At 45.5% G+C, this 26,892-nt stretch overlaps 1 protein-coding gene across 1 annotated transcript in view; it reads right to left on the bottom strand.

Moving 5' to 3' along the window:
* The window catches only part of LOC124796497 (carboxylesterase 4A-like), a 344,155-nt gene that overhangs the window by 169,740 nt on the left and 147,523 nt on the right, over positions 1-26,892 (bottom strand). Inside the window, exon 5 of the mRNA XM_047260703.1 lies at positions 19,926-20,067. Coding sequence (XP_047116659.1) covers positions 19,926-20,067 — 142 coding nt within the window. The remainder of the gene's footprint in view (positions 1-19,925; positions 20,068-26,892) is intronic.

Below are 26,892 nucleotides of genomic sequence, written 5' to 3'. Positions count from 1 at the left end.
TTGCGAGTTGGCGTTTTCTCTGCCGTAGTGTGTAGCATTTCTTCGATATATTTTAATTCAGATTTATGGTGCAGGGTTTTATAACAACACTTTTGTCTAAAACATTGACTTTTCTTTCAGAGTGTCGACGTTTTGTTAAGACCATTCTCTGAAATATCGCTGCGTACTACATTGGACAATATTATTTATTTCAAAGCAGTTTTGAAATATTGTTTGTTCTTGGTTGAAAATTGTTGCGTCCAGAGCTTTTACTAACCGCTCTCATACTCCGCGAAGGCCTTTCGCCGATGTCGTGTAGTTCCTCTAGGAGCAAGTTCTTTACTTAAAAAATATACATAATACGATCTTTGTAATTTGTTTGTTATTTTATTGAAAAAATAATGAACATTAATTCCAAAATCAAACGTCAGACTGGTCTGCACCTCAAAGAAAGTTTTGCTGTGGGTAATTCACATAATAGCCATTGTTACTTTGTCCTTTATAAGAGCCGTTCCTTCCTAACGTTGTTAAACGTAATATCTCGAAAAATAAGGTAACGATTGCTCACAGATAATCTTTGTTCTGTTGTGTCATTCATTTCATTATGTATCGCATGTGGACATGGTAGTTTTCTTTTTTTTCTTTTGAAAGGGTGGGGGTCCACGACGCCCACACCGACGTTATGACCATCACAAAGGATCTACTGTCACCTCCGTAATTGTTAGTTACTGATAGAGGGCTACAGGGGAAGTGTGGCCGTGATGTTATCCATACATCCGGGTAGAATTACCCACTAATATGGTCGCATGGATGCGATAGTGGACGAAAAGCGAACGAATGGTAGCGGTTTCATGGCCAGAGGGGGGGTGGGGGGGTGGGGTGGGGGGGAGGGGGGTGCCAAGGCGAAGGCGAGCGCCGACCGCCGATGTGGCACAGTAGAAGACTGTTTCCGTGTACATAAAGAGTTTCTGTTGTAAGTTTGTTACTTACATGGTCCATAGATAATTCGAAGAATTCTTTTATCGAAATGACGTGAAACGGGTCAGTTTACACGGTATGTGCACATGACTTATGTTAACATTACTGAACTCATTATTTTTAGTCCTACTCATGCAACTACAGTTAAAACATATTTTTTTGCTTGTCACGAATTTTAAAACAAATAAAACTTCATCACCAACTGACAGCTTTACTAATGAGCAGTTAAGCCATTTTTTCTGCCGTTGTAAGTTCGAATGTAATTATTCCTCGCAAATATGATGGCATGTTAAAGACGAATATCATAAGAGAATATGTGTATGCGATAGTGCAGTTAAAATAATTACTTGAAAAGGTACCTACATAACGACCACGGGTGACCACCACACATTATTCTTACTACTCGCTTTTGTACAATCAACACCTTCTTTCTAAGAGATGAGTTAGTGCAGAAAATTATTCCATAAGGCATTATGGAGTACAAATATGCAAAATATGTCAGGTTGTTTATTAGTATGTGGCTCAAAAATGGCTCTGAGCACTATGGGCCGGCCGAGATGGCCGAGCTGTTCTAGGCGCTACAGTCTGGAACCGCGCGACGGCTACGGTCGCAGGTTCGAATCCTGCCTCGGGCATGTCTGTGTGTGATGTCCTTGGGTTAGTTAGGTTTAAGTAGTTCTAAGTTCTAGGGGACTGATGACCTCAGATGTTAAGTACCATAGTGCTGAGAGCCATTTGAACCATTTTGAAGCACTATGGGACTTAACATCTGAGGTCATCAGTCCGCTAGAACTTAGAACTACTTAAACCTAACTAACCCAAGGACGTCACACACATCCATGCCCGAGGCAGGATTCGAACCTGCGACCGTAGTGGTCGCGCGGTTCCAGACTGAAGCGCCTAGAACCGCTGGGCCACACCGGCCGGCTATTCGTATGTTTCCACGAATAGCAAGTAGACGAACGGCAAAAGTAGCTGAACTTGCTGCCTGAGCAACTCAGTAATATGCTTCTTATAGTTCATGTGCTACAGCTATTGACGTTATGACACTATTTGTCGTACAGAACTGATTGTAAGGAATTTCTCAAAAAAATTAGAGAGACTCCGTTTTCAGAGAACCACTAAATAGCGCTTTGGAAAACATCATTAACAATCACTTCTATAGTTTCCTCTCGTATGGGATGTATTACAGCACTATTATCGTCGGAAAAAAATACGAATTTATGAATGTATTGTCACCGCTTTTTGAATAAAAAATTGTAACGTGGCTCCAAACTCATAACAGTTGCTTCGTGAAACGAACATCATCAACAAAATTTTAGGTGAATATGCTCCTTTATAAGGGACTCTGAAGAGTTGGTTTTTGCTGCCTCTTGCTACCTCGCTCAGCTCCTTTAAAATTTTTACGGAAAATTTCGTCATGCGAACAAATTCGCGATCTTTTTAACCTGCAACTCACCTCTTACTCCCATAACCTGCCCTACGAGCTATGATTTCCCTTATTTTTTGAGGTGATCGTTTCTCCCTATGTAGGTTGGTGTCAACAAAATATTTTCGCATTCTGAGGAGAAAGTTGGTGATTGGAATTTCGTGAGAAGATTCCGTCGCAACGAAAAACGCCTTAAATTTATTGATGTTCAGCCCAAACCCTGTATCATTTCTTTGACACTCTCTCCCATATTTCGCGATAATTCAAAACCTGCTGCCCTTCTTTGAACTTTTTCGATGTACTCCGTCAGTCCCATCTGGTAAGGATCCCACACCGCGCAGCAGTATTCTAAATGAGGACTGTCAAGCCTAGTGTAGGCAGTCCCCTAATAGATCTGTTACATTTTCTAAGTGTCCTGCCAATAAAATGCAGTCTTGTTTAGCATTCCCCACAACATTATCTGTGTGTTCCTTCCAATTTAAGTTGTTCTTCATTGTAATACCTAGGTATTTAGTTGAATTTACGGCTTTTAGATTAGACTGATTTATAATGTAACCGAAATTTAACGAATTCCTTTTAGCACTCATGTGAATGACTCCACACTTTTCGTTATTTAGGGTCAACTTACAATTTTCGCCCCATTCAAATATCTTTTCTAAATCGTCTTGCAATTTGTTTTGATCTTCTGATGACTTTATTAGTCGATAATCGACAGCGTCATCTGCTAACAACCTAAGACGGCTGCTCAGATTGTCAGGCCCTTTAACACTACCTTGGGGAACGCCAGAAATCACTTCTGTTTTACTCGATGACTTTCCGTCAATTACTGCGAACTGTGACCTCACTCATTCAGTCCAATTCATTGTCATTATATATTTGTGTCTCTCTAACTGCCACTGTCTCATATCTCTCAGCTACAGTATTCTTCGTTCTGTTCTACTGCTAGTGTCTTCACTCATTGTCACTGTCGCCCTCTTGCTCGCCCTTACTGCTACTATCTCGTTCATTCCTTCCAAAAGATGTTCTGTCTTCTCGCTTTCACTATCTCTCTCTTCCTCGTTGTCATTGTCATAGACTCAGTATCTCATTATCACCGGCTCTCAACTACTTCTACTTTCTCCTTCCCTTTATTCCTGGCACTGTCTCATTCGCTCCTTTCCTTGCACTGTCCTGTCACTGTCAACTATGTTCCTTTGGTACTGTGTTGCTCTCTTGCCCTCACACTACCGTTATCTTCTTCGCTCTTTCTATACCGCAACAAATGTCTACTATCTTCCTATATTTATTATTTTACGTCTCTTTCCCACTGTCACTACCTTCTCCCTCAGAATAAAAAAGCACGAATGTGTTTGCATGCCAAAATTGTGGAGATATTTTTTAAAGGTGATGAAGAAGGCAGAATAAGGCAGCTGGAGACCAATTTTCAATAAGAGTCTTTTCAACAGGAACTTATTACCCTTTTTTGTGCTCCGATTGGAGCATTTTTCCGTTGGTTCCCTTCTTTCCCCTGCCACAACAGGATACGTCACTCATATGAAAAGTACTTTACGGGTCAGTAAAATCTTGACAGTTTACTTATGTGAAATTGAAATAACGGAAAACTAATTTTACACCTCAGACACGATTTTATGCGCACAAAAACTTTGCATGTGCTTCAGTATCACAACATGGGGTTCCCAGAAGCCTTCTGATGATAAAGGAGACACTTTGCAGAATATTTCTCCGTGCTACGTCACTTTATAAATCAAGTTTTCACCTCACTCCGAAATTTATGTGCGTTTTTTACGTGTACAAGTATGGAAAAATTTGAACCTCTGTATCGCGGAAATGGATAAAGATACCAAGAAAGTTTTCAAGGTTGTTTGAGATTGGGATGTTAGGAATATATCGTAAAAGTTATGCCCACTTCTTGTGCACCGCCGCGTTGGAATCTGGGGCTCGGTTTTGGTAACGAAAAATCATGGTTTTTGGATGTTTCTCGATAAAGGAAAAGGATTCTTGAAAAATGAGTAGAGAATATACCGTTAAAATTTTGAGTAATTTCCTGCAGTTATTTCTTATTTCTATTTCGTCTGACATCAAAAATTTTATATATATATATATATATATATATATATATATATATATATATATATATATATATATATATATATATCAGCCGTTTGCTGTGCGTAACCATATTGGAATTCGTGGCTTGGCCTTGGTTCGAAAAATGATAAAGAAACCTTTTTTCCGGTTTTCTGAGCGATCGCCCATAAAGTAATGTGGCCTCCATAAGCCCCTTAAGGCTCACCGTGGGCCACATAAAATGCAAACCAAACAATTTACTTTATTTGCCTAAGCAGGAGGAAGTGTGTAATACTCATACTTTGACACTGAATTTAGGATAGTGACATGTAGAAGATCCTTGTGTTGGGTATACAAATGGTCCCTAACCCAGGGTGTTTCCCAGACACTTGACCCTACCTTTCTCCCAGCGATAGAACAGAGGTATGAGCCCGAAAGAATCCCGTTTTTCTGTTTGGAAGATATTAGATTGTGCATGCTGCCGCATGCGTCGCGATTGATGGGGTTGTACGTCATCAGAAAATCAAAACAAATTGCAATACGATTTAGAAAAGATATCTGTATGGTGCGAAAATTGACAATTGATCCTAGATAATGAAAAGTGTGAGGTCATCCACACGAGTACTAAAAGGAATCCGTTAAACTTCGATTACACGATAAATCAGACAAATCTGAAGGCCGTACATTCAACGAAATACCTAAGAATTACAATTACGAACAACTTAAATTGGAAAGCACACACAGAAAATGTTTTGGGGAAGGCAAAAGAAATACTGCTTCTTATAGGCAGAAGACTTAGAAGATGCAACAGATCTTCTAAAGAGAAAGCCTATAACGCTTATCCGTTCTCTTTCGGCTTATTGCTGCGCGGTAAGGGATCCTTACCAGATAGGATTGACGGAGTTCGTCAAGAAAGTTCAAAGAAGAGCAGCACTTTTTGTACTATCGAGAAATAGTGAGAGAGTGTCACGGACATGGTACAGGATTTGGGGTGGACATCATTAAGCCGGCCGCGGTGGTCTCGCGGTTCTAGGCGCGCAGCCTGGAACCGCGCGACTGCTACGGTCGCAGGTTCGAATCCTGCCTCGGGCATGGATGTGTGTGATGTCCTTAGGTTAGTTAGGTTTAAGTAGTTCTAAGTTCTAGGGGACTGATGACCACAGCTGTTAAGTCCCATAGTGCTCAGAGCCACATCATTAAAACAAATACGTTTTTCGTTGCGGTGGAATCTATTGATGAAATTTCAGTCGACAACTTTCTCCTCCTAATGAGAAAGTATATTGCTGACGCCGACATTCATAGGGAGAAACGATTATCGTAAATAAATAAGGGAAATCAGAGGTCGCACGGAAAGGTATAGGTGTTCGTTTCTTCCGCGCGCTGTTCAAGACTGGAATAATAGAGAACTGTTGTAAAGGTGGTTCGATGATCCCTCTGCCAGCCACTTAAGTGTGATTTGCAGAGTATCCATGTAGAGTTAGAGTCAAAGTATTATATTATTTGGAAGTCACTCGTGTCTCGACATTTGACTGAAGCCAAGTGGGGACAACATACGCGTTGTAACAAGGGTATCCTCAGGTACGTATTAGCAGACACATGAGGTGGAAAGCCGCGCGGGGTAGCGTGGTCTAGGGCGCCTTGTCATGGTCCGTGCGGATCCCCCCCCCCCCCCCCCCCCTCACCGGAGGGTCGAGTCCTCCCTCGGGGCATGGATGTGTGTGTTATCCAACGTAAGTTAAGTTAAATTAAGCAGTGTGTAGGCCTAGGGACCGATGACCCAAGTAGTTTGGTCCCGTAAGACCTTACCACACATTTCAAATTTTTGAGATGAAAAGGAAGAAAAGGAGATATCATAAGAAAACGTTTCTCCACGTCTCGTAGGAAATAAACCACGTTGGGTTTAATTTCATATTTATAGTGTAAATTATAATCTTGGAATGTCGAAATGGTTGTATTAGATGGCTAATGTTCGGATTGCATTAAGAGTAAGGAAACGCCATAGACAAGAAATATGTTTACAGTTTGTTCGAGAAAACCATTCATTAGGCGCCCTATCTGGTCCACAATGAACAGACATACAAAGCCGCGGTACATGCTAGAACGAAACTGGTGACTGTTTCAGAAATTTATATTGAAGGATTTGTGGATAATCAGGGCATCATTCACAAAGATTTGGGTAATTAGAAGGTCTATTGCCGATCCTACAGCACCAATTTACCGAAAGCAAACTGCGTAGCTTTCATCGAGACATATGAGCGAGTTCCACATTTAAGACGCCACCAGTGGCGATGAGAACTGTTTCCTATGGTTCGATCTCAAGTAGGACAGACAATCATCTTGACAGGTGTGGACTGCTCTCTGAACCAGATCTGGACGAATATCCAAAGCTATGTAGAAACAATGCTTAGATTGGTTCCAATATAAGCCTTCGATGACGGTTTTCAGGAGCTTTACCAAAGTTGCTACATGTGATTTATGGCACGCAGCTATTACTTTTAGAGAGAATAAAGGTACTTTGCCTGAAAAAAAGTGAAGAACCCAGAAGATATGATCTGACGACAATGTCACATCGAATGGTACGTAAACGATTTAGAATTGCGAACCTCTGTGATAGATAGAACGCCCAACAGAGTGTTATAGAATCTTAAATATGACTGCAACTGCGCAAATCTGAAGAGGTTGAAAAATCAACGAAACAGTTGCAAACCAAAAGTTTATTTAGCTCCTGACCTAGGTTTCTATATTTCTAAAAATATCTTCTTCAGAAGGAGTGGGTCTTGTTACATCACTTTGTGGTAAATTACATTAGCTGAAGCCGAGGGGCTGTTGTCATATATAAAATTAATATAAAATCCATGATTTGTAACAAAGCCCACGCCTTCTGAAGAAGATATGTTTAGAAAGGTCGATACCTAGCTCAAGGGCTAAATAAACCTTTGGTTTGCGACTGGTTGGCCGATTTTTTCAACCTCTTCAGAATGTTGTAGTGTTTTTTGCGTTTAATGTTGTTGCCAGGAATGGAAACGTGTGTAGATGTGTGAACAGTGTCAGATGTTGGATGATCACAGTCAAGACAAGGAGGTACCGCGTAAGTGGGTGAGACAGATTTATCAGCAGCTGCCCAGCAGGTAGATTCGTGCAATATCCGGATCTGTGGAGTATTCGAACGTGACAGTGGTACGATGTTAGGCAGCATGGGAACGCGGTGGCAGACACACTCGCTAACAAGGCTCCAGTCGACCACGTCGGACCATCACGAGGGAGTCTCGCGATATTCTGTATCAGACACATCGTAACCCCTTCACACCTCCGCCTGCCATCCGAGAACGTGGACTTCCTATAACACTCTGTGTCATGCCGAACCATTGGTCGGAGACTAACAGCAGACGGGCGTGGGAGTTACCGTCCCATTGCCAGGTAGCCATGGACACCACAACACAAACTACTGCGTTTGGAGAGGGGCCGTGGACGGGAAGCAAGGACTTCTGATGAATGGCCTCGCACTGTGTTCAGCGGTGACTCACAGTTCCACAACACCCCCAGGTGACCATCGTTGGCGAGTATGACCGCGACGTGGTGAGAAGCAGTATGTTTTGGAGAGGCATAGTGCTGTTAGCCCTGGCCGGTTTGAGGAGCCATCGGGTATAATTTCAGATCACGGCTGGTAGTAACTGTGCGAAATCTGACGGCGCAACGGTACATCACAGACCTCGTGCACCCTGATGTGTTACCTTCAGTGTTACAGTGTCATGATGTCATTTTTTCAGGACAATGCTCATCGACACATCGCACATGTCTTTATGAACCGTCTGCTTGATGTTGAGGTACGCCCGCGGCCAGCAATAAGTGCAAATCTGTCCCTTCTAGAACATGTGAGAGAACAGCTAGGACGTCAACTACGATGGTCACTCCGAAAGAAATGCACACTATTTTTGTAAAAACACAGTTTTCATTCTGCATGTGTGAAAGTTTTACAGTGTGTAGATACATCCTTCCCCGCTTGTTTTCAAACGTAGTTCGACCTGTTCCCGTGAGTGGTGCCGTCACAGCATGTCTTCACGATGGCTGCTACACTTGACGTTCGTCAGAAGCATTGTGCTGTCATAGAATTCCTGTGCTGTGAAAACGAGACAGTGGGAAACATACACAAGAGGTTGAAAAAGATGTATGGAGATGCTGCTGTCGATCACAGTACAGTTAATCGGTGGGCAAGCAGGTTACGTGATGAAAGCGGGCACGGCAATATTGAAGATTGTCCTCGCAGCAGCAGACCTCGTGCTGCACACACTCCAGACAATGTGCGTAGAGTTAACGAATTGGTGACTACAGACAGACGCATCACAGTGAACGAATTGTCACGCTACGCTGGGATCGGGGAAGGAAGTGTTTGCAGAATACTGAAAGTGTTGGCGTTAAAAAAGATTTGTGACAGGTGGATTCCCAGGATGTTGACAGTGGCTCACAAAGAAACAAGAAAAATGGTATGCAGCGAACTTTTGGAACAGTACAAGAATGGTGGATATGAATTTCTTGGAAGAATTGTGACAGGTGATGAAACATGGCTCCATCATTTTTCACCAGAGACGAAGAGGCAATCAATGGAGTGGCATCATGGAAATTCACCAAGAAAAAAAATTCAAAACCACACCTTCTGCTGGAAAAGTTATGGCCATGTTTTTTTCGATTCCGAAGGACTCTTGCTTGTGGACATCATGCCAAGGGGAACTACCATAAATTCTGATGCAAATGTGACGACACTGAAGAAACTTCAAACTCGTGTGAGTCATGTTCGACCACATCGGCAAAAGCAGGATGTTTTGCTGTTGCACGACAATGCACGGCCACATGTCAGTCAAAAAACCATGGACGCGATCACAAAACTCGGATGGACAACACTGAAACATCCGCCTTACTGTCCTGACCTTGCTTCAAGTGACTATCATCTCTTTGGGGAACTGAGAGACCGTAGAACAAGTTATGGAGATGATGACTCCCTTGTGCACGCTGCCAAACAGTGGCTCCAACAGGTTGGTCCAGAATTTTACCGTGCGCTGGTTCCAAGACGGCGTAAGGCAGTTGAGAGGGATGGAAATTATGTAGAGAAATGAAAATATTGTTCCTAAAGGATGTATCTACACACTGTAAAACTTTCAAACATGTAGAATAAAAGATGGATTTTAAAAAAATAGTATGTATTTCTTTTGGAGTGACCTTCGTATTTGGCGGTATTTAGGACAGGGCCGGCCACGGCATGCTATACTTCCTGCGTGCAGCGTGTGCAGACCGCGTACGGACCAAGGCCCATCTCATTCGGCTTTCCTCGTTCCTTCTCGGAAGTACCCGGAACAGCGCGACATTTCATTTACCATTGCGGAGCGGCATTTTTCCTTTGGTCCAGCTCTGAATTCGGTAGAATTGAGGTTTCAACGCTGTTTATCCTTCGTTATTTGTTCGTTGTATGAAGAACGTCCACAGGTCCAGTGGCTGTTTGCACGAAAAGAGGCAGTCTAGCGATCTATCGGCACGAGCCTTTAAATATGAGTGCGACTAACATAAGAGAAGGATCAGAAGTCTCAAAATACACATTATGCTTTCGCGTAACCGATGGGTACTGCAAGTTTGCTATGAAACGACATTACAAACCCATGCAAGAAGAATTTAAAGATTTACACCTGTTTTCGAGACCATCTGCCGTTGGCAAAGAAAAAGCAAAAAAATACAATGATAACAGACGGGATTCATTGTTCTGTACATCAAGAAGCACTTTATGCTAAATTCGCGGGCGTGGAGCATATGAAAAAATTGGTGGTACACATTTTTAAGTCACACACATTACTCCATTGTCAGTTGCATCTATTTTCAATGGAGCTGAACGAAGAGCGTGGAAGATTCATACAGCACTGCAAAATACTTTGGTTAGGTCTAAGAACATGCCTGGAACGATTTTTCTATTTAAAACTCGCAACTGTTGAATTTATGAACACATAAGGAGTGCAGGAATGAATATTAGAAAATGGTTCAAATGGCTATAAGCACTATGGGACTTAACATCTGTGGTCAGTAGTCCCCTAGACTTAGAACTACTTAAACCTAACTAACCTAAGGACGTCACACACATCCATGCCCGAGGCAGGATTCGAACCTGCGACCGCAGCAGCCTCGTGGTTCCGGACTGAAGTTCCTAGAACGCTCAGCCAGCGCGGCCGGCGAATATTAGAACATCCGGAATAGATTGCAAACTTCGCATTTTAAGTGGACTTGACTGCATACTGCCCATTGTAAGACATTTCAAGGTAACTTCTTTCTGATTTGATAGGAATGCATTTAAATAGAAAATCACGTTCTAGAAGGGACACATTCTAACAAAAACAATTCAGCTCCCTAATCTCAATGCCATTAAAGAAGGCGCGACGTTTAAAGGATTCATTGTGGTCTTTCAAGAATCACAACGATAGTTTTGTAAGGATTTTGAAGTCACTGTCAATCATACATCTGTTTTCGAGAAGTTTTCGAGACCATTTGTCTTTTCAGTTTAAAGCGCCCCCTGAGCGTGTGCAGATGTAACTGATTGACTTGCAAGGTAGATACAGCTTTAATTAGAAATATTTTGCCGTAAAACTGTCCAGGACGTCTACGTTGTTTTTCTCAGGGGGTTTTTTCCAAATCTGCATGACGAGGTTGTAAAAGTACTACAATATTACGATACACGTATTTGTGAGGAGGACATCTTCCGATTATGAAATTAAATAACTCACGAATATGTGGCAACGTGAGAGCAAAACACTGTGAAATTGTCTACTCTGTCTGTATGGCAACAGTTTGTACCAGAGAAAGACACACTGAAGCACCAAAGAAACTGGTTTAGGCATACCTATTCAAATACAGAGACATGTAAACAGGAAGAGTACACCGCTCCGCTCGGCGACGGCTATATAAGACAACGAGTGTCTGTAGCAGTTGTTTAGATCGGTTACTGCTGCTATTGCTGCTACAATGGCAGGTTTTCAAGATTTAAGTGAGTTTGAACCTGGTATTATAGTCGGCGCACGAGCTATGGGACACAGTAACTCCGAGGTAGCAATGAAGTGGGGATTGATCCGTACGACCATTTCATGAGTGTACCGTGAGTATCAGGAATCCGGTGAAACATCAAATCTTCAACATCGCTGCGGCCGGAAAAAGATCCTGCAAGAACGGGACCAATGACGACGAAGGGCAATCGCTCAACGTGTCAGAAGTGCAACCATTCCGCAGATTGCTGCAGATTTCAATGCTGGGCCATCAACTAGTGTCATCGTGCTAACCATTCAGCGAAACATAATCTACGAGGGCAGTTCAATAAGTAATGCAACACATTTTTTTTTCTCGGCCAATTTTGGTTGAAAAAACCGGAAATTTCTTGTGGAATATTTTCAAACATTCCCGCTTCGTCTCGTATAGTTTCATTGACTTCCGACAGGTGGCAGCGCTGTACGGAGCTGTTAAAATGGCGTCTGTAACGGATGTGCGTTGCAAACAACGGGCAGTGATCGAGTTTCTTTTGGCGGAAAACCAGGGCATCTCAGATATTCATAGGCGCTTGCAGAATGTCTACGGTGATCTGGCAGTGGACAAAAGCACGGTGAGTCGTTGGGCAAAGCGTGTGTCATCATCGCCGCAAGGTCAAGCAAGACTGTCTGATCTCCCGCGTGCGGGCCGGCCGTGCACAGCTGTGATTCCTGCAATGGCGGAGCGTGCGAACACACTCGTTCGAGATGATCGACGGATCACCATAAAACAACTCAGTGGTCAACTTGACATCTCTGTTGGTAGTGCTGTCACAATTGTTCACCAATTGGGATATTCAAAGGTTTGTTCCCGCTGGGTCCCTCGTTGTCTAACCGAACACCATAAAGAGCAAAGGAGAACCATCTGTGCGGAATTGCTTGCTCGTTATGTGGCTGAGGGTGACAATTTCTTGTCAAAGATTGTTACAGGCGATGAAACATGGGTTCATCACTTCGAACCTGAAACAAAACGGCAATCAATGGAGTGGCGCCACACCCACTCCCCTACCAAGAAAAAGTTTAAAGCCATACCCTCAGCCGGTAAAGTCATGGTTACAGTCTTCTGGGTCGCTGAAGGGGTTATTCTGTTCGATGTCCTTCCCCATGGTCAAACGATCAACTCTGAAGTGTATTGTGCTACTCTTCAGAAATTGAAGAAACGACTTCAGCGTGTTCGTAGGCACAAAAATCTGAACGAACTTCTCCTTCTTCATGACAACGCAAGACCTCACACAAGTCTTCGCACCCGAGAGGAGCTCACAAAACTTCAGTGGACTGTTCTTCCTCATGCACCCTACAGCCCCGATCTCGCACCGTCGGATTTCCATATGTTTGGCCCAATGAGGTACGCAATCCGTGGGAGGCACTACGCGGATGATGAAGAAGTTATTGATGCAGTACGACGTTGGCTCCGACATCGACCAGTGGAATGGTACCGTGCAGGCATACAGGCCCTCATTTCAAGGTGGCGTAAGGCCGTAGCATTGAATGTAGATTGCGTTGAAAAATAGTGTTGTGTAGCTAAAAGATTGGGGAATAACCTGTTCAATGCTGAATAAAACAACCCCTGTTTCAAAAAAAAAAAAATGTGTTGCATTACTTATTGAACTGCCCTCGTATATGGGTTTTCCGAGCTGAAGGCCCACTCGTGTATCCTTGATGACTGCACGACACAAAGCCTTACACCTCGCCTGGGCCCGTCAACAGCGGCATTGGACTGTTGATGACTGGAAACATATTGCCTGGTCGGACGAGTTTCAAATGGTATCGAGCGGATCGACGTGTACGGGTAAGGAGAAAACTTCATGAATCCATGGAATGTCAGCAGGGGACAGTTCATGCTGGTGGAGGCTCTGTAATGGTGCGTTTCGTGTGCCATTGGAGTGATATGGGACCCCTGATACGTCTAGATACGACTCTGACAGGTGACATGTACGTATTGCACCCATTCACGTTCATTCTGCATTCTGACGGACTTGGGAAATTCCAGCACCACAATGCGACTTCCCACACGTCCAGAATTGCTACGCAGTGGTTCCAGGAACACTCTTCTGAATTTAAACACTTCAGCTGGCCACAAAACTCCTCAGACATGAACATTATTGAGCATATCTGCCTTGCAACGAGCCGTTCTGAAGAGATCTCCACCCCCTCGTACTCTAACGGATTTATGGACAGCCCTGCAGGATTCATGGTTTCATTTCCCTCCAGCTTTACTTGAGACATTAGTCCAGCCCATGCAACGTCGTGGTTCGGCACTTCCGCGTGCTCGCGAGGGCCCTACGCGATATTGGGTAGGTGTACCAGTTTCTTTGGCTCTTCAGTGTGTATTATGTCTTCAGCACACCAAAAATAATTCAATTATAATGAAAATTCATTTTCTCTGTGGCCTATGTTGTTGAGAAATGTGAAATATAAAACCAAGTCATATGCAGTGCGACTGCACTGCTATTCAAGTAAGGTGCTTTCGCAGTTTCCTCGTCTTCCCCCTCCTTGCGGTCAGAAATGGCAGCGTGGCGGTGAGGGGAATGTGGCAGCCAGATCGAGCACTATGGCACTCGTGCCAGGACAGGGCTCGTGAGCAGAATTCTTCGTCGCCATTGATCTAGGATATCAAGGACCAGTTACATCAGCCGTCCAATATTTTGCTGAGTACAACACGCTTCCCAGTCGAAAAAGTGCCTGCGTCCAATCCATATGGGGCACGACGTTATACTGATAAGTGGCCTCATACTTCTTGTAAGTTTGAAGCTGTTCCGTAATCGCTGAAATATTGTCGCAGAAGACGCTGAGTAGCACAGTCACCGTGGTGTTCAAATGTTCAAATGTGTGTGAAATCTTATGGGACTTAACTGCTAAGGTCATCAGTCCCTAAACTTACACACTACTTAACCTAAATTATCCTAAGGACAAACACACACACCCATGCCCGAGGGAGGACTCGAACCTCCGCCGGGACCTGCCGCACAGTCCATGACTGCAGCGCCCTAGACCGCTCGGCAAATCTCGCGCGGCGCCACCGTGGTGTAGTGGTTATGATACTAGACTGTTGCATGGAGGGTCGTGAGTTCTAAACTCACCTGAACTGCAAAACTTTAATTTCTATATTCGGTTCGAGTACATTTTAGAAGTATCCACAAATGTCAAGAATCATTGTACTGGAATGTTCTGTAGCTGTATATATACTGTATGTGTTCTGGCCGGAGGCAGTTCGCTCTGCGCTTTTGTATGTGCAAGTGCCGAATAAACCCTCGTTAAGTGAAGTTAGTGTTCGTTATTCATTTAATTACACCTTCTTCTGCGTGACATTATTATGGTGGAGACGCTGGGTATCGGAACTTGTGATAGCGCACATTATCGACGACACAGTGGCTCCCATCAGGCCACGACAGAGCTGCCGTTTACGTGGCGAGAAACCCGAATTCGAGCCATTTTCAGCAGATCGCAGTCTATCGGAGACAGAAGAAGACGAGGACGTTACGATGGCAGCAACTGTGTGCCACCACATGAGACATCCTTCAGGGTTCTCTGGTGACGATGGCCAACATCCGAACAAGTGGCTGAAGGTATATGAGCGTATAGCCAAATTTAACAAATGGGATGACACCGTGTGTTTGGCTAACGTATTCTTCTACTTGGAGGGCACTGCTAATCAAATTGTTATGAGAACAAAGAGGAGAAGTTCACAAGCTGGGAAGTATTCCAGGCGGAACTGCGCAAGTATTTCGAAGACACACAACGACAGAAGTGCAAGGCTGAAGGTAAATTAAAGTGCAGAGCACAGCGTCCAGGAGAAACTACAGCATCCTGCATTCAAGACGTCTTGGAGCTGTGTAAAATAGTGGATCCTAGAATGAAGGAGGAAGATAAGGTTGCACATCTCATAAAGGGTGTTGCTGAGGACATGTATCAAGCCCTACTCCTGAAGGAGGTTTCGACAGCGGGCAACGTCATAAAATGGTGCCAGTATGTCGAGACAATGCATCAAAAAAGAATTACACGCAAGAAGTTTGAACGGCTTCCAAACGTCGTATCGATGTCTGTGATGGAGGAAGGAACTGATTTCACAATCTGATTTCGTCAGATAGTAAGAGAGGAAGTTCAGAAGGCACTTGGATTGCACAGCGAGCAAAAAAACGAGACGCTTCAAGAGGTCATAATGGAGGAAGTAGAACAGACATTGAACCCAATCTCTCGTTCTTCATTTCCCTTTAAACGGTGAAAAAGTCGAGACCTAGGCGAAGTTACGTTCCTACAATATCGCATGAGGAACCTGTTTGGGCACCAAGGAAGACTGACGTCTGGAGGACCCAGTATCTTTCACTGCGGACGACCGGGACATGTGGTGCGCTGTTGTCGAGAAAGGTGGCGGATATTTGATGACGCCCGCGCCAGAAGACAGCAGACCGATCTTAGCCGACGCCAACTCTGGGACGACGAAGATGAACAAGAAGATGTGGGTGCAGGACGACGTAGGTCACCATCGCCGCATGTTAGCCTCCGAAGAAGACGCTCCCCAACATGCCGATCAAAGTCTCCATCGCCGTTTAGAAGCTCCAGCCGATCACCTAGCCGCCGCAACCTGGAAAACTGAAGGGTGCGACCTTCCTTGGAGGTGAGGCCGCCAAAGAGAAAAATCCTCCGCCGTCGATCACTACAAAAACGATAGGAAACTACGTTGATATCCTCATGGATGGCCGACCAACCCAACCTCTTGTGGTCTCTGGAGCATCATATTCAGTCATTTCGAAGAAGTACCGCTGCCAGTTGCAGAAAACCGTATTCGTCGACAACAAAACATCTCTGCTGAAGACGGCTAATGCAAAATGTATGAAACCTACAGGAAGATTTGTCATTCGTGTGGATGTAAGTGGCCATACACAGCCCTTAGAATTCATCGCCTTACAAGAGTGTAGTCATACCGTTACTCTCGGATGGGACTTTTTGAAAGCTTCTGAGGCAATTATAGATTGTGGTCGCTCGAAGATTATGCGAGACGAGATGAGATACTGTGGACAGGAAGATGCGCATCCGAATGTGTGGAGACTATGTGTGCTGGATGAAGTGATCATTCCCGCAGTCAGCGCTAGAAAAGTAATTGTCATGTGTCATGCCTTGCATCAACCCATGTCTTCTAGCTCGACTATCAGCAGATCTCACTAACGAACAGCAGAAGAAGAGTTCCCTGAATGCTTCAATCCACAAGTGAAAAGAAAATTAGACAAATCGACGGCGAAGCACCGGATTAGCACTGGAGACCATCAAACAATAAGCCAGAGAGCATACCGTGTGTCAGCAACGGAACGTCGAATAATTCGTGACGAGGTAGAGGAATTGATGAAAAATGACATCATTCAGCCTTCGCAGAGCCTATGGTCGTCACCAGTGGTTCTCGTCAGGAATAAGGTCGGCAGTTGGCGCTTTTGCGTTGATTACAGGAAGCTTAATAAGATAAATAAAAAGGACGTTTACCCCCTTCCACGAACTGACGATACACTAGATTGTCTGAAGAAGGCTAAGTTTTTCTCAACCATGGAGATGTACTCGGGATACTGGCAAATCGAAGTAGATGAGGCTGATCGTGAGAAAACTGCTTTCATCATCCCTGAGGGCCTGTATGAGTTTAAGGTAATGCCGTTTGGTTTGTGTAATGCACCAGCAACTTTTGAACGAATGATGGATAATCTTCTAAGTCACCTGAAGTGGACGATGCTATTTAGATAACATTATAGTGTTCGCAGCGGAATTTGATGAACAAGTAAGAAGACTGAGCTTCGTTCTTAAGTGTCTCCAAGAAAGTGTCTCTTTGGAGCAAAAGAAATCAAAATACTTGGAAAACCTTGTATCAAACGAAGGTGTGCGGTCAGACCCAGAAAAGGTGAGATCGTTAACGGAATTTCCAATTCTTAAAAGTATTAGCGATGTGAGAAGCTTCCTCATATTATGTTCTCATTACCGTCGTTTTATCAAAGACTTTTGTATCAAAACCAGGCTACTCCAAGACTTGTTAAAAGCCGATGATAAATTTATCTAGGGTGGTGCTCAACAAGGTTCTTTCGATGTGCTGCGAAAAGCTATGACGACTGACCCAGTACTTGGTCTGTATGATGAGAGAGCACCTACAGAACTACACACAGATGCCAGTGGATATGGGATCGGTGCTGTTCTGGTGCAAATTTTGGATGGAAAAGAGAAGGTTATAGCCTATGCTTCTAGGAAACTTACAAAAGCCGAGAGAAATTACTCAACTACAGAAAGAGAATGTCTTGCTGTGATCTGGGCCATGTGTAAATTTCGACAGTATCTCCATGGAAGGCCATTCACAGTTGTTACAGACCATCATTCACTTTGTTGGTTGACAGGTCTTAAGGATCCAACAGGACGACTCGCCAGGTGGGCACTACGTCTTCAGGAGTATGACATTACCATAGTGCACAAAAGTGGAAGAAAACACCAAGGTGCCGACTGTCTTTAAAGAAACCCTGTGCAAGGCCATCAAGACTTTGATGAAAATAGTGACTGTCTCGCTGCACTCCAGGATCTGTCTGCTGAGCAGAAGAAGGACGCCAAGATATCTCAAATTATGCTTGCCTTAAATCAGTCAGAGGATGAGAAAGGACAAATTAAGGTAGTTAAAGGATTACTTTGCAAGAAAAAAATGATACGTTTGGAAAGAGGTGGCTACCAGTGATTCCTAAACACATGCGCTTCGATGTTCTACAGAAATTCCATGACACCCCTGAGGCCGGACATTTAGGATTTATTAAGCCATACGATGCGATCCGCAAGAGAGTTTTCTGGCCAGGTTTATTTAGGAGTGTCCATCACTATGTGTCGCACTGTCGAGAGCGCCAGAGGAGAAAGGCAGTTCCTCAGAAACCACCTGGCCGACTCATACCAATTGCACCAGACGAAACGCCTTTCCAGCATGTGGGGATTGACCTCCTCGGACGATTTCCAACGTCTGCTGGTGGCAGTAGATGGATTAATGTTTGCGCTGATTACCTGACACGCTATGCCATTACAAAAGCCGTGAAAACAGCCGAAGCATTCGAGGTGCCCCAAGGTCGTTAATTACGGATCGAGAGAAAGTTTTACAATTGAATCTTGTGTCTGAGATAAACCGTCGGTGCAACATTACTCATCACATGAAGGCTGCCTCTAACCGCAAACTAACGGGCTTACTGAACGCCTTAATAAGACCTTGTCCGACATGCTATCAATATTCGTCAATGTTGAGCAGAGCAACTGCGATGAGGTGCTACCTTTCGTGACGTTTGCCTATAACACCGCTAAACAAGACACTACAGGATTTACGCCATTTTTCCTGGTGCGTGGGCGTGAGGCGACTACGACGATGGACACTGTGTTTCAGTTACATCTCAATGACGTGTACGACGACTACATCGGCCAGGTGTTAACCAGAGCTGAGGAAGCTCGGCAGTTAGCTCGACTCCGCACGCTGCAGGCTCAAGAAAACGATCGCCGAAGGTATGACGCGAGCCACCACCCTGTTGTCTACCAGCCTGGTGTCTTCGTCTGGATCTTCACTCCTGCTCGGATGGTTGGTCTCTCTGGGAAGCTCCTCAGACGCTACTTTGGACCTTATAAGGTTGTAAAACAGTTGTCTGATCTTACTTGTAAAGATTTCGGCGCCGACACAAGACGAAGAAAGATCAGAGATACAGTCCACGTCTTTAGAATGAAGCCCTATAAGGATCCTGCAACCCACGGTAAATTCGAAGCTCCAGCGACAGGCAACAAGCGGAAAGGTGACGAAGGGCGTAGCGGCAAAGGAAGTTCTAAGAAGATCACCACCAGGGCGAACATCAGTCATCGGGAGTCGGAGTATGCAGGACCGATGACTCGTTCCCGGACTAAGAGGACGTAACACCGAGACGCTGTTCCCTTAAGGAGGAAGCAATGTCGCAGAAGCAGCTGAGTAGAACAGTCACCGTGCTGTAGTGGTTATGATACTAGACTGTTGTATGGAGTGTCGTGAGTTAAAAACTCAACTGAATTGTAAAATTTTAATTTCTATATTCGATTCGAGTACAGTCTAGAAGTATCCACAAATGTCAAGAATCATTGTACTGGAATGTTCTGTAACTGTATATATACCGTATGTGTTCTGACCGGAGGCAATTCGCTCCGCGCTCTTGTATGTGCAAGTGCTGAATAATGTTAAGTGAAGTTAGTGTTCGTCAATCATCTAATTACACCTTCTTCTACGTGACAGACAATATTATCACTTGCCCTCTCAACCTGTGAAGTTTCCTTTCCTCCTCCTCTTCCGGGTGCTTCACTTTTTTTTGTCAGTGTAATTTGTAATATCTTCCGTTACGTTTGTTTATGAAATGAGTAGCCGAACACTTTGACGTATATTGTATACTGAGTGATTGTGTTAGAGGCGGAGTGATAGATACCGAAGACATTAAGTCGGTAGGAAACAGAGACGACGATGAGGTCCTCGCCGGCCAGGTCGTGCGCCGGCAGCCTCGACGGCGAGCCGCTCACGAAGCCCTCGCCCTCCAGTAGCACCAGCACTGGCAGCCGCTGCCACGTCCTCTGCAAACACACACACAAACCATACACTACACACTCAACATCATCGTTTGTCAGACATGTGTAATCATCAATAAGCATTGAGGGCGCTCGTGTCTGCACTGAAGAGCTAAAATATTATGACCACCTGCTTAATAGCTTGTCTGTCTATCTTTGGAACGAAATACATCACTGATTATTCTGTGTATCAGGGATCCGACAGTGTTGGTATTTTTCTGGAGGTATGTGGCATTAGATGCCTACGCACGGGTCATGTACACTACTGGCCATTAAAATTGCTACACCAAGAAGAAATGCAGATAATAAACGAGTATTCATTGGACAAATATATTATACTAGAACTGACAGTGATTACGTTTTCACGCAATTTGGGTGCATAGATCCTGAGAAATCAGTACCCAGAACAACCACTTCTGGCCGTAATAACGGCCTTGACACGCCTGGCCATTGAGTCAAACAGAGCTCGGTTGGCGTGTACAGGTACAGCTGCCCATGCAGCTTCAACACGATACCACAGTTCATCAAGAGTAGTGACTGGCGTATTGTGACGAGCCAGTTGCTCGGCCACCATGACCAGGCGTTTTCAATTGGTGAGAGATCTGGAGAATGTGCTGGCCAGGGCAGCAGTCGAACATTTTCTGTATCCAGAAAGGCGCGTACAGGACCTGCAACATGCGGTCGTGCATTGTCCTGCTGAAATGTAGAGTTTCGCAGGGATCGAATGAAGGGTAGTGCCACGGGTCGTAACACATCTGAAATGTAAGGTCCACTGTTCAAAGTGCCGTCAATGCGAAGAAGAGGTGACCGAGACGTGTAACCAATGGCACCCCATACCAACACGCCGGGTGATACGCCAGTATGGCGATGACGATACACGCTTCCAATGTGCGTTCACCTCGATGCCGCCAGACACGGATGCGACTATCATGATACTGTAAACAGAACCTGGATTCATCCGAAAAAATGACGTTTTGCCATTCGTGCACCCAGGTTCGTCGTTGGGTACACCATCGCAGGCGCTCCTGTCTGTGATGCAGCGTCAAGGGTAGCCGCAGCCATGGCCTCCGAGCTGATAGTTCATGCTGCTGCAAACGTCGTCGAACTGTTCGTGCAGATGGTTGTTGTCTTGCAAACGTCCCCATCTGTTGACTCAGGGGCCGATACGTGGCTGCACGATCCGTTACAGCCATGCGTATAAGATGCCTGTCATCTCGACTGCTAGTGATACGAGGCCGTTGGGATCCAGTACGGCGTTGCGTATTACCCTCCTAAACCCACCGATTCCATATTCTGCTAACAGTCATTGGATCTCGACCAACGCGAGCAGCAATGTCGCGAAACGATAAACCGAAATCGCAATAGGCTAGAATCCGACCTTTATGAAAGTCGGAAACGTGACGGTATGCATTTCTTCTCCTTACACGAGGCATCACAACAACGTTTCACCAGGCAATGCCGGTCAACTGCTGTTTGTGTACGAGAAATCGGCTGGAAAGTTTCCTCATGTCAGCACGTTGTAGGCGTCGCCACCGGCGCCAACCTTGTGTGAATGCTCTGAAAAGCTAATCATTTGCATATCACAGCATCTTCTTCCTGTCGGTTAAATTTTGCGTCTGTAGCACTTCATCTTCGTGGTGTAGCAATTTTAATGGCCAGTAGTGTAATTCGCATAATAACGGGCCGCTGATTTACGTACGCGGTGATTGCGCCCAATAGCGTCCTTGACGGGTTCCATAGGATTTAGATCACGCTAACTTGGTCGCCAAGACACCAACGTGAATTTACTATAACGCTCGTGAAACCACTGTAGCACGGTTATGACTCTGAGACACGGAAAATCATGCTGCTGAAAGGTGGCATTGCCTTCGGGGGTCCCATGCAAGGACAGGAAAATGTGTTCCATAGCATCCGTGGCACGGTGCACGTTTCGAGCCACCTTTCACCTCGATGACCGCGTCTGTGTAGACGACCATCGACCTTGTGTAGCAAAAATGTGATCCATAGATCGACGATCGAATTTTGATGATCCCATGCCCACACTGACGATGTTATTGAGTCGACATGTGAACACGAAGGGGTGGTCTGCTGCGGAGCTCCTTGTTCAACAACCTGGTGATGAATGATGTGACCCGAAAAACTTGTGCTTGCACCAGCGCTGTGCTCTCTCGGTAGAGATCCCACAGATCACCATCCATCCTACTTTAAAGAGCAGACAATCCTCAAAAATCCCACCTTCTGTGAAGAGTCGTGGATGTCCAACCATTTAGCGCCTAGTGGTAGTATCACTGTCCTTCTGCTTCTTCCCATAGATGTTTATGACAGTAGCATGTCAACACTCGACGATCTTCACCGTTTACCAGATACTCATGCACAGACTCTGCGTAATAATAATCTGCCCTTTGTAAAAGTCACTTATATCAATGGATTTCCCCATTTGCAGTCCATATCTTCGCTAGGGCGATTTCCCATCTGTGTCCGCTTCTTTTAGATACTTCCGTTATTGTGCCACATGCCCGCAAAGCCGCCATGCATCCAAGGTCGCGGTGGGCAGTGGTCATAACGTTTGGTCTGTTCAGTGTATCTGCAACTCTATAAATGCAATTTATGTTTTGTCGGAAGCGTTTCACCTTAATTTATTGAGACATCTTCAGTGACCTGAAATATTTTCGCTTCTTTATTTTTAACGTAAGTACAACACTTTTTACTTAGATGCCATCCCACTGCACACAGAAGCTACAACAGTTATTTATCTGGCATTTGCCAGTGGGCTTTTCAGAGCTGCACCAATTGGCAGAGGTCTCTTAAAGTGCACACAATAAAACTTGGCACACCCTGAGCAGATGGCTTGGTAGGGGAGAGTACAATGGTAGTAGTGGGGGATCCATTTCCAACGCCCACCGCAAGGTTGGAGAGGTACATTTGGAAGGCTGAAGCCTATCCACAAACAGATGGTGTGTTAGGGGAGATTATACACTCCTGGAAATTGAAATAAGAACACCGTGAATTCATTGTCCCAGGAAGGGGAAACTTTATTGACACATTCCTGGGGTCAGATACATCACATGATCACACTGACAGAACCACAGGCACATAGACACAGGCAACAGAGCATGCACAATGTCGGCACTAGTACAGTGTATATCCACCTTTCGCAGCAATGCAGGCTGCTATTCTCTCATGGAGACGATCGTAGAGATGCTGGATGTAGTCCTGTGGAACGGCTTGCCATGCCATTTCCACCTGGCGCCTCAGTTGGACCAGCGTTCGTGCTGGACGTGCAGACCGCGTGAGATGACGCTTCATCCAGTCCCAAACATGCTCAATGGGGGACAGATCCGGAGATCTTGCTGGCCAGGGTAGTTGACTTACACCTTCTAGAGCACGTTGGGTTGCACGGGATACATGCGGACGTGCATTGTCCTGTTGGAACAGCAAGTTCCCTTGCCGGTCTAGGAATGGTAGAACGATGGGTTCGATGACGGTTTGGATGTACCGTGCACTATTCAGTGTCCCCTCGACGATCACCAGTGGTGTGCGGCCAGTGTAGGAGATCGCTCCCCACACCATGATGCCGGGTGTTGGCCCTGTGTGTCTCGGTCGTATGCAGTCCTGATTGTGGCGCTCACCTGCACGGCGCCAAACACGCATACGACCATCATTGGCACCAAGGCAGAAGCGACTCTCATCGCTGAAGACGACACGTCTCCATTCGTCCCTCCATTCACGCCTGTCGCGACACCACTGGAGGCGGGCAGCACGATGTTGGGGCGTGAGCGGAAGACGGCCTAACGGTGTGCAGGACCGTAGCCCAGCTTCATGGAGACGGTTGCGAATGGTCCTCGCCGATACCCCAGGAGCAACAGTGTCCCTAATTTGCTGGGAAGTGGCGGTGCGGTCCCCTACGGCACTGCGTAGGATCCTACGGTCTTGGCGTGCATCCGTGCGTCGCTGCGGTCCGGTCCCAGGTCGACGGGCACGTGCACCTTCCGCCGACCACTGGCGACAACATCGATGTACTGTGGAGACCTCACGCCCCACGTGTTGAGCAATTCGGCGGTACGTCCACCCGGCCTCCCGCATGCCCACTATACGCCCTCGCTCAAAGTCCGTCAACTGCACATACGGTTCACGTCCACGCTGTCGCGGCATGCTACCAGTGTTAAAGACTGCGATGGAGCTCCGTATGCCACGGCAAACTGGCTGACACTGACGGCGGCGGTGCACAAATGCTGCGCAGCTAGCGCCATTCGACGGCCAACACCGCGGTTCCTGGTGTGTCCGCTGTGCCGTGCGTGTGATCATTGCTTGTACAGCCCTCTCGCAGTGTCCGGAGCAAGTATGGTGGGTCTGACACACCGGTGTCAATGTGTTCTTTTTTCCATTTCCAGGAGTGTAACAGTAGTAGTGAGTGATCCGTTGTGAACGGCCACCACAAAGTACGGGATGTACAGTTGGGAGGCTGAAGCCTATTCACAAACAGGTTGTGTATTAGGGGAGAGGATAACAGTAGTAGTGGGGGATCCATTGCGAATGGGCACCACAAGATAGGGGAAGTACAGTTGGAAGCTGAACCCTATTATGGATAAACAGATGGTGTGTTTGAGGAGAGGATAACTGTAGTAGTGGGGGATCCGTTGTGAACAGCCGCAACAAGACGGGGGAGGTATAGTTGAAAGGCTGAAGCCTGTCCACAAACAGATGGTGTGTTAGGGGAGAGTATAATGGTAGTAGTGGGCGATCTGTTGTGAATGGCCGCCACAAGGTAGGCGAGGTACATTTGGAAGTATTGCCCATTAATTTTTATGCCCTCCTCTTCAGTGTTTTTAATAACGTTAATTTGTCGGTTCCTTTAATCAGAATTCTATTTATGTGGTAAGATACAAGCTCTGCATTCTAGAGAGAGATCAATAAAGTGAATGCCGATTACTTACTACACGCGAGTTTCTGCCTTCAATTATTTATGAATCTGTTCAGTTTCCATATTAGGATAAAGTGGATGGGGCATCACACTATTAATTTGCGTCCAGAAATGCATCGTTGCCATGATAGATTGCGCTGACAAATGACAGTTCCTCTGACGACGTGCCTTGTGTTTTGCAAGCTGTGTGATTGACACAGCGCACTATAAGCAGCAGAATGGTCCGGTATTCATGTTGGGAAAAAGACGAGATGGTGTTTGTGTACGGCCAAGCAGATGGACACGGTCGGGAGGCAGCACGGCTATACCAAAACACATATACTCACAGAAACCAACCACATCACACGACATTTCAAGCCTTTTTTGGTTGTTTGCGAGGTCATAGAAATCCGTCTCTGCAATTTGTCGGTTTTACTAATTATCACCCGGCATAAATGATTAGAGCTGCAATTTTCTGTGACAGATCGAACAGCCACCAGAATGCATTAGTCTCTGTATGTCCAACTTCTCAAAGATGGTTTCAGGATTCTGCCGTTCAGTATAGGATGTCAAATGAAACACCTTTCAGCCGTCTAGTTTCCAAACTTATTTTATTTGGCTACCAGTTTCGGCGATTTACTACACCATCTTCAGGCCCCCGATCGACGTATGTAAAGATTCCACCTCGGTTCTGGTCAAAACAGGGACCAGCAATATTGGTATTCGTAGATGGTGGTTGAAGTGATCGCTAAAGCAAGCAGAAATCTGCTAATACCAGTACTGCTGTGCCCTGTTTGGACCAGAACCGAGGTGGACTCTTTCTACACGTCCGTCAGTCAGGGGCCTGAAGATGTCGTAGTAAATCGCCGAGACTGGTAGCCAAATAAAACAAGTTTGGAAACTAGATGACTGAAAGATGTTTCATTTGACATTCAGAATGCATGAGTGTTTTTCGTGTTTAGTATACGAGTAGCTACTGGGCCCGTTGTGATATGTATGGCGTGCGAACAGTGCAGATGTTGATTGAGAACGTTATCACCAACTGACAGATTTTGAAAGGAGCCTCATGGTGGGTCTCCTTGTGGCCGGCAGGACGAATCGTGTAATATCCAGATTTGTGAAGCATTCGTGCATGGCAGTGCCCCTTTGTCGGACTTTATTGGAACGTGAGGGCGGGCACACTCATCGTCAAGGTTAGAGTCGACTACGTTTCACCGCCACAACGGTGGATCGCCTAATTGTACACCAAGTGAACCGTGACCCCTAAACATCCGGGAGTGCCATCTGAGAACAAGTAATCGACTCTCCGCAACATCATGTGCCATCGTTTGTCCTCACATGTTACCTATTATGCGACAGTTTCGTGGCTCCATTTTTCAGCAGCACAATGCTCGTCCACACATGGCACATATCTCTATGAACTGTCTGCTTGATGTTGAGGTTCTGCCGTGGCCAGTGAGATCTCTAGATCTGTCCCCAATAGAACATGTTGTGGCTAGCTCAGACATCAACTCTATCCCAGTACCAGCAGCCACGGTATCAAGGACCAGTTACAGCAGTTGTGGATCTGTCTCAGGAAAAGACACAACGGCTTTATGGTACCCTTCCCAAACAAATCAGTGTATGCATCCAGGCCAGAGGGAGCGAACGTAGTACTGGTAAGTGGGCTCATACTACCAAATTCTTGGTAAATTTGGCTTGGGATTGTAAACCCTGAAATAAAGTCACGTACATTCTCAACCTGGGAAGTTTCATTTCGTTTCCTCCTCCTGTTCTGGATGCTGCACTTTTTTTGGTCAGGCGGCGTATATTAGAGTTTGTTGTGTGACAGAGAGGAAAGGGAGAGAGAGGAGGGGAGAAGGATGAGGAGGAAGGTAGAGAGAGAGAGAGAGAGAGAAAAGAAAGAGAGAGGCGCCTGCTATAATTAGTAA

This window comes from Schistocerca piceifrons, chromosome 1 (genome assembly GCF_021461385.2).
Source record: "Schistocerca piceifrons isolate TAMUIC-IGC-003096 chromosome 1, iqSchPice1.1, whole genome shotgun sequence".
Taxonomy (NCBI): domain Eukaryota; kingdom Metazoa; phylum Arthropoda; class Insecta; order Orthoptera; family Acrididae; genus Schistocerca; species Schistocerca piceifrons.
Note: the sequence above shows the minus strand (reverse complement) of the source record. Positions and strands in the feature narration are given on the sequence as shown.